The 9,124-nt window shown below is 41.3% G+C and overlaps 1 protein-coding gene across 1 annotated transcript; it reads right to left on the bottom strand.

The window, feature by feature from the left end:
• Positions 1 to 16: 16 nt before the first annotated feature.
• On the bottom strand, positions 17 to 3,280 carry LOC110538622 (claudin-4). Its single transcript, XM_021625561.2, has 3 exons — positions 3,114 to 3,280; positions 1,538 to 1,670; positions 17 to 1,341 (listed from the first exon to the last, which is right to left on the bottom strand). Exons 2-3 carry the CDS (start codon positions 1,667 to 1,669, stop codon positions 838 to 840), a joined length of 636 nt encoding a protein of 211 aa, XP_021481236.2. The 5' UTR covers position 1,670; positions 3,114 to 3,280; the 3' UTR covers positions 17 to 837.
• Positions 3,281 to 9,124: the final 5,844 nt, after the last annotated feature.

Here is a 9,124-nt window from a genome sequence, read left to right as displayed (position 1 = left end):
TTGTATTGCAACAGAATAAAATAAAAACATGTATTTATTATTTGATAAACAAAAGTATAAGACAAGCTGATTTACATAAGTTAAAAAGTTGTGATCTCATGGATGTAAATGATATATACAGTCATTTAACTATACCTGTATTTTGAGATGCATGACCACTGAGTCCCTCACTTTGCTCTCTGTTGTTCATTCATGGCATTATAGAAGCATGCCACCCAGCATTAAAAAACTCACCGAGATAACACATTACAACAAGGGTGTCAAACTCCTTCTGCCCCGGGGGCTGCATTTGGACTTCAACGAGGTCCGGAGATCCACACTGAAAATTGGTTATATTTCCTCGCCGTCACAATTTGTAAAATAATTTCCTCTATCCATCGTTTTTGCAATTTCCGGTGCTCCTTGACTGTCTAACCTTCATGTAGGTGATTCTTAGTGAGTTGGACACAGTTAAGAAACTGTATGAATGTAGGTACATCATCATCCCTACACAGTTTTGATTTGTAGTATATTATAGTATATTGAGTTAGTCCCCCCCCCAAAAAAGAAACATATATTTGTATTTTAAATTGAACCACCATATTGGACCCTTGGATTAACTACAACTAAACCAGTCTTACCATTTTGAAGTATTCAATATTTACAACCATTATTTCCGCTCATAATGTCCCTTCTTTATCCTCAAGATTAAACCCCTCCCCTTTCTTGTTTTCATTCTGTCTGACCCATTTCCTTTCCATCAAACTATCTCTCTACACACATACAAACATACAGAGGTGTAGTACATCAAACTATCTCTCTACACACATACAAACATACAGAGGTGTAATACATGCACTAGACGTAGTTCTTGTTGGCAGCGGGGGCTGAAGCGCTGTTGCCGTAGTACTTGGCGGTTCCTCCCGAGCTGCCAGATTTGGCTCTGCTGAAACACATGAGCAGGCCTCCGGCCAGAATCAGCAGCACCCCAGCAGCCCAGCCAACAAAGATACAGGTTCCCAGCTCCATCTTCTGGGCCACAAGGGGGTTGTAGAAGTTGCTGATGACGTTGTGGGCGGACCAGCTGACAGGGATGATGAGGAGGAGGCCAGACACCAACAGAGCGATCCCGGCCACAATGCTGATCTTGGGCTTGATGTCCTCATTCTCCACGCAGGTGGTGAAGTCGGCGCCGGCGAACAAGATGAGGATGGCCAGGGAGGTGACCATGCAGCTGATGATGGTCATGGCGCGGGCCGCCTGCAGGTTAGATGGCAGGACCAGCAGGGACTCATAGCTCTTACACTGCTGCTGGCCAGTACTCTGCACCACACAGGTCATCCACAGGCCCTCTTCAGTTTCCTACACACAGAGACAAATAGTTACAGTAATACACACGCCATTCATTCATTACAGCTTATTTGACTTCAGCATATTGCATTCATTCTACATTTTCCGAGTTATTAGAGTCATTAGAGTCAATACAATGTTAGAAAGTATTTAGAAGTTCAAAATGAAAACCACATAGGGCTAATAAAACACTTGATCTGCTCAGTACCTGTGCAGTTACGATGTTCTGTCCTGTAAATGATGACACTTTCCACCTAGGGATGGCACAGCACACAATGCCCCCGATCAGGCCCAGGACCCCAAGGGCCACACATACAATCTGTACCCCAGCAGATCCCATCCTGGAAGAGAGAGGGGGGGGGGGGGATACAAAACAGTTCCCATTCTGGTATTAAAGGAATGTGGTTTCTTTAAACGTAGATATAGAATTACATGGTCATTTCTGTGATCATCACACAGCAGAGTACCCCACAAACACCTACACACACATACTTACACACACAGACTCATTCCCTATGACAGGCCTGTACAAGTCAGGATTGTGTAGCTCAGAGGTGCATTTAAAAACAAAGTCTCAGAAAGCACAGCCCTGGGACTAAGTCGTGTTGTGACAGGCCCGGTCTACCTCAGCCAGCTCAGAGGCATGCTGCCACTCCTAGTCACACTGAGACTTCAACCTCTCCTCACCTGGATCCACTCAATCTCACCTAGCCCTGCGAAAAAGTCCAGCAAATGTCATCCCTTTAGCTGAGTACAACTTTACTAAATCAAGCCAAAAGAGGTTTTCTTCCACCCCAACAGTCAGTAGCCTTGTAAAATGTCATCCCTTTATTTTCTCCACTGGATCATATTATTTATTCCATCTAAGCAATTGTTTTATTTATTTAACTAGGCATGTCAGTTTAGAACAAATGCTTTTGTCACAATGACGGACTAGGAACAACTGCCTTGTTCAGGGGCAAAACTACAGATTTGTATCTTGTCCGCTGGGTAGTTCGATCTAGAAACCTTTCGGTGACTGGCCCAACACTTTAACCACTAGGTTACCTGCCGCCCCTTGATGGTATGCTACTCTCATTGAATTAAGAAAACATGCAATAGTGCTTACTTGGACCCTTCTCCTTATATTCAACTGGACAAGACCAGGCAGACTAGTAAAACTAAGACATAAATGTGTCTTCTCTTCTCACAAGGACCCATAGAGGTGAGGGTAAGAGGAACAGGAGGAGGTCGAGAGGATGGGGGTGAGTGGTAAGAACAAAATTACTAATAGTAATTGTTGCTACTTATAGATCCTGGTGAATCACTGAATCCTGAGCATAACATGAAGGCGTTATGTTTGGTTCATCAATGGAATAGAGTATGAATACATTTCTTATACCATATTGAAAAAGTAGCGTATTTTGGATTAACCATAGAGTGTTTCACAATAGATTCATGTCAAAAGTAAAAGTTTGGGTGGAAATGTTCCTCAGAACGTATTATTTTTTAATCGATAGAGAGCAAAAAAAAAGTTTATTTGTTTGTACTTTGCATTTGGCCTGAATCATACATACCTTAGTCTGTTTGAATTAAGTGACATTCATGAAGGTATAAGGACACATGCATGTGTCTGCCCCCTAAACATACCATCAATATTCATTTATTTAAACTTGATTGGATTGGTTACTCCACTAAGAGTTATAACAAATTAAAATGCAGTTATAATGCATTATGGAGCTGGTATGTTTCAAATTTGAAATAGCACAAAATCAGAGATACAAGTTGAAAAGTTGAACTAATACCTTATGATGTGTCCTCTTGTCTTGATTGGAAATTTGAAAAGTAAAGTTCTTTGTCAAGGGTTTTCCTTCTCCTTAAAAAGGAAATTCTACTCTCTTAATTCAGGTGTTGATTTGTGTAAAGCGGTGGTCTGTTATGTAGCTGGTGTGATGTAAAGGGTTTTGTAGTGAACTGTGAGGTGTAGGGTGGGGCTGGGAAGAACAGGAGAGAGAGGGATGTACCTCACAACCAGACTGGACTTGTCTCATGCCTCTCTTTCCCACTCTTTTTCCAGCTTTCATTTGTTTCCAGTGTTGACATTCCAGGTTTAGTCACAACTTTTTAACAGTGTTGGGGAAGCTACTCTGAAAATAGTTTACCAACCTACCAATTACTTCACACTGGAAGAAGTTAAGCTACATTAAAGCTCCCCTTAAGACAAAATATAGTTTACTGAACTAAAGTTACTTTGAAAAACGAGTTCACTACATCCAAACTACTTTGTGAAAAATTATCATATGTAAATCTGAAATGTCATAGACTATAAAATTGCAACATAACACTTTGTTACCAGAATGTGTAACGCTACCATCATGCTGCCCAAAGCTAAAGAAGGTGGGAGTAATGGAGAGGACAGTGTTTTGCTATCGCAAGTTCATGATCTTTTAAATCAACAAAAATATGTCTACAAGCAATTGTTACAGCAACAGGAAAATAGCTTCAAGAACTTTGTCCAAATATTGGTAGACTCAGCCAACAAAAGAATGGACGATCTGACCAGAGAGGTCCAGGACCTTAAGAACAGTTTGCAGTTCTCCCAGAGAGAGGTGGATGCCCTGAAAGAGACTTGCAGCAAGTTGACAACAAACTCTAAGTCTATGTCTGTGAATCATGATTACAAATGACTGGGAAAACAGACTAGAAGGACAATCCAGGAGGAATAACATTGCCGTAGATGGCATACCAGAGTCTCCACATCTGACCTGAATATAGTCTGAGGAGAAAATTAGCAATTTTTTTACTGAAAAGCAGCAGATGGATCATAGGAAGATTGCGGTGGAGCGCGCCAATAGGTCTGGAAACCCTGTAACCAGCTCAGGTGACAGACCCAGGCCGATAGTGGTCAAGTTCCTAAGGTTCAAGGACAAGATGGCTGTTTTGGAGAGAGACAAAAACTTGAGAGGAATCATCTTCCTCAACGAGGGACTTCTCTGAACCTGTGTGCCAGAGGTGGAAAGAACTTATCCCAGCTATGAAAGCTGCCAGAGAGCATGGGTGTAATGCGTCTGTGTGAAGCTGGTGAGATGAGTCAGGCGCAGGACAGCAGATATAAGTAATGAAAGCAATTTTACTCAAATAATACAACAATACATGTTGTATAAATATAAGGCCACAAATACGGACCGCAATACAATAAACAATTACTCACAAACAAACATGGGGGAACAGAGGGTTAAATAATGAACAAGTAATTGGGGAATTGAAACCAGGTGTGTAAGACAAAGACAAAACAAATGGAAGATGAAAAGTGGATCGGCGATAGCTAGAAGGCCGAACAAGGAGAGGGACTGACTTCGGCGGAAGTCGTGACAATGGGAACATTGCTTATATCGCCTACTACAAGCTCATTGTCCACCCTCCCTCCCAAAAGCCTGGGAGGAGTGAGAGAGCCAAGCTTCTGGGTCAGTAGCTTCGGCCCAACACCACACACACAACAACTGACACAAGTGCCTGATTGACTGACTCTATTAGCTAAACAATGTTTTTATTGAATTTTTTCTTCTCCACATATCTATCTCTGATAAGCTACCAAGGAAAAGGCTAAGAACAGCCCATACAGTGCCTTCAGAAAGTATTCACACCCCTTGACTTTTTCCACATTTTGTTGTTACAGCCTGAACCCCATAATGTGAAATTATGTTTTTCTATATATATATATTTTTTTACAAATTATTTAAAAATGAAAATCTGAAATGTCTTGAGTCAATAAGTATTCAGCCCCTTTGGGGTGCTACATTTCGCCACGAAGTGCTAACACTCAGTATTTGGATCATATGTGATCATATGTGTGCAATGCTCGATATTGTGTGTGATATTAACAGAGAAGTCTATTTTCTCTCAAAAGGAAGCTTCTAACTGTGACTAATGCCTGTAATACGACCCAGGTTATCACTCAACCAACTACAGTGCATACAAATAGTGTTGGATCTGTTACATCGACTTGTATTGATCATCTCTTCACTAATACTGCAGAGCTTTGCTCCAGAGCAATATCAGTTCCCATTGGCTGTAGTGACCATAACATTGACCACATTAATATGCGCACAGTAATCCGGATAGTAGCTCATATCCCGCTTAAGGTCTTTATAGGTATAAGCCAAATGGACACTGACTGTAGGCCTACAACCTCTCACGTGTAGCATAACATAATATTAACTCCTGCAGAATTATGCATTTCTTGCAGTGAAATCATACAACAAATTCTAATTTTGTCTTGGGAACAGGAGTGGAGAACTAGGATTTCTTTCTTTCAGGATCTCTTGAGAAAATGCAAATGCCCATGTAATGTGTTATCTTTCACACTGTTATGCAAGCACAGTGTTTCAACCACATAAAATATGCACCCAAGACAAACTGAAATCTTATCAGAAACATGTTTTCTCAGCCTTTCATTTCCTTAAAACTGGTCAAACATTTTGCACAGGACCAATCTTTCTGTTGTTTTGGAGTTATTGCGTTTTGTCCCCGGTCCCTAAACAAAACAGACAACTTTACTGGTATTAACAACATTACTAATGCATTCATTCTATGGATGTAAGACATTATTCTGGTAAGCACTACTTTATTGAATTTTCTGGGGCAGCAACTTATGACAGAAGAGAAGCTGCATGTATCAAACTATAGTTGATAAACAGATGACCTACCAAATGTCAGAAATTATAATATGGCCAGTGGCGATTTTAGCATGTAAATCTTGGTGTGGCAAAAACCCAAAAAAGTGGTATGTATGCCAGCAAAGCCACAACACTAAACAATACATAAATTGCACTATACGACTGCTACACCTTGCTATCAGCGGAGCCTCGTCTGGCAGTGAAACAGTTCATTTAATGCCTTTAAAAAAAATGAAATGGTCTTGATATGTTCTTCAAAAGAGAGATCAGGGTCCAGAGTAACGCCGAGGTCCTTCACAGTTTAATTTGAGACGACTGTACAACCATTAAGATTAATTGTCAGATTCAACAGAAGATCTCTTTGTTTCTTGGGACCTAGAACAAGCATCTCTGTTTTGTCCGAGTTTAAAAGTAGAAAGTTTGCAGCCATCCACTTCCTTATGTCTGAAACACATGCTTCTAACGAGGGCAATTTTGGGGCTTCACCATGTTTCATTGAAATGTACAGCTGTGTGTCATCCGCATAGCAGTGAAAGTTAACATTATGTTTTCGAATGACATCCCCAAGAGGTAAAATATATAGTGAAAACAATGGTGGTCCTAAAACGGAACCTTGAGGAACACCGAAATTTGCAGTTGATTTGTCAGAGGACAAACCATTCACAGAGACAAACTGATATCTTTCCGACAGATAAGATCTAAACCAGGCCAGAACTTGTCCGTGTAGACCAATGTGGGTTTCCAATCTCTCCAAAAGAATGTGGTGATCGATGGTATCAAAAGCAGCACTAAGGTCTAGGAGCACGAGAACAGAAGCAGAGCCTCGGTCTGATGCCATTAAAAGGTAATTTACCACCTTCACAAGTGCAGTCTCAGTGCTATGATGGGGTCTAAAACCAGACTGAAGCATTTCGTATGCATTGTTTGTCTTCAGGAAGGCAGCGAGTAGCTTTTCTAAAAATGTTGAGAGGAATGGAAGATTTGATATAGGCCGATAGTTTTTTATATTTTCTGGGTCAAGGTTCGGCTTTTTCAAGAGAGGCTTTATTACTGCCACTTTTAGTGAGTTTGGTACACATCCGGTGGATAGAGAGCCGTTTATTATGTTCAACATAGGAGGGCCAAGCACAGGAAGCAGCTCTTTCAGTAGTTTAGTTGGAATAGGGTCCAGTATGCAGCTTGAAGGTTTAGAGGCCATGATTATTTTCATCATTGTGTCAAGAGATATAGTACTAAAACACTTGAGCGTCTCTCTTGATCCTAGGTCCTGGCAGAGTTGTGCAGACTCAGGACAACTGAGCTTTGAAGGAATATGCAGATTTAAAGAGGAGTGCGTAATTTGCTTTCTAATAATCATGATCTTTTCCTCAAAGAAGTTCATGAATTTATCACTGCTAAAGTGAAAGCCATCCTCTCTTGGGGAATGCTGCTTTTTAGTTAACTTTGCGACAGTATCAAAAAGGAATTTCGGATTGATCTTATTTTCCTCAATTAAGTTAGAAAAATAGGATGATCGAGCAGCAGTAAGGGCTCTTCGGTACTGCACGGTACTGTCTTTCCAAGCTAGTCGGAAGACTTCCAGTTTGGTGTGGCGCCATTTCCGTTCCAATTTTCTGGAAGCTTGCTTCAGAGCTCGGGTATTTTCTGTGTACCAGGGAGCTAGTTTCTTATGAGAAATGTTTTTAGTTTTTAGGGGTGCAACTGCATCTAGGGTATTGCACAAGGTTAAATTGAGTTCCTCAGTTAGGTGGTTAACTGATTTTTGTCCTCTGGCGTCCTTGGGTAGACAGAGGGAATCTGGAAGGACATCAAGGAATCTTTGTGTTGTCTGTGAATTTATAGCACGACTTTTGATGTTCCTTGGTTGGGGTCTGAGCAGTTTATTTGTTGCAATTGCAAACGTAATAAAATGGTGGTCCGATAGTCCAGGATTATGAGGAAAAACATTAAGATCCACAACATTTATTCCATGGGACAAAACTAGGTCCAGAGTATGACTGTGACAGTGAGTGGGTCCAGAGACATGTTGGACAAAACCCACTGAGTCGATGATGGCTCCGAAAGCCTTTTGGAGTGGGTCTGTGGACTTTTCCATGTGAATATTAAAGTCACCAAAGATTAGAATATTATCTGCTATGACTGCAAGGTCCGATAGGAATTCAGGGAACTCAATGAGGAATGCTGTATATGGCCCAGCAGGCCTGTAAACAGTAGCTATAAAAAGTGATTGAGTAGGCTGCATAGATTTCATGACTAGAAGCTCAAAAGACGAAAACTTCATTTTTTTTTTTGTCAATTGAAATTTGCTATCGTAAATGTTAGCAACACCTCCGCCTTTGCGGGATGCACGAGGGATATGGTCACTAGTGTAGCCAGGAGGTGAGGCCTCATTTAACACAGTAAATTCATCAGGCTTAAGCCATGCTTCAGTCAGGCCAATCACATCAAGATTATGATCAGTGATTAGTTCATTGACTATAATTGCCTTTGAAGTAAGGGATCTAACATTAAGTAGCCCTATTTTGAGATGTGGGGTATCATGATCTCTTTCAATAATGACAGGAATGGAGGAGGTCTTTATCCTGGTGAGATTGCTAAGGCGAACACCGCCATGTTTAGTTTTGCCCAACCTAGGTCGAGGCACAGACACGGTCTCAATGGTGATAGCTGAGCTGACTACACTGACTGTGCTAGTGACAGACTCCACTTTGCTGGCAGGCTGGCTAACAGCCTGCTGCCTGGCCTGCACCCTATTTCATTGTGGTGCTAGAGGAGTTAGAGCCCTGTCTATGTTGGTAGATAAGATGAGAGCACCCCTCCAGCTAGGATGGAGTCCGTCACTCCTCAGCAGGTCAGGCTTGGTCCTGTTTGTGGGTGAGTCCCAGAAAGAGGGCCAATTATCTACAAATTCTATATTTTGGGAGGGGCAGAAAACAGTTTTCAACCAGCGATTGAGTTGTGAGACTCTGCTGTAGAGCTCATCACTCCCTCTAACTGGGAGGGGGCCAGAGACAATTACTCAATGCCGACACATCTTTCTAGCTGATTTACACTTCATCATCAGATGAAGAAGATCGTTACAGCAAGAGCTAATGGGATCCAAATAAATGAATAAAAACAATAAAACATAACTGTTTCAA

The sequence above is a fragment of the Oncorhynchus mykiss genome, chromosome 12 (assembly GCF_013265735.2).
Source record: "Oncorhynchus mykiss isolate Arlee chromosome 12, USDA_OmykA_1.1, whole genome shotgun sequence".
NCBI classification, from domain to species: domain Eukaryota; kingdom Metazoa; phylum Chordata; class Actinopteri; order Salmoniformes; family Salmonidae; genus Oncorhynchus; species Oncorhynchus mykiss.
Note: the sequence above shows the minus strand (reverse complement) of the source record. Positions and strands in the feature narration are given on the sequence as shown.

Excerpts from the sequence above, each read along its gene's own strand:
- LOC110538622 (XM_021625561.2), bottom strand. The coding sequence starts at position 1,669 with ATGGGATCTGCTGGGGTACAGATTGTATGTGTGGCCCTTGGGGTCCTG. Across the intron at positions 1,342-1,537 it reads AGAACATCGTAACTGCACAG|GAAACTGAAGAGGGCCTGTG; the intron begins GTACTGAGCAGA and ends CTCTGTGTGTAG.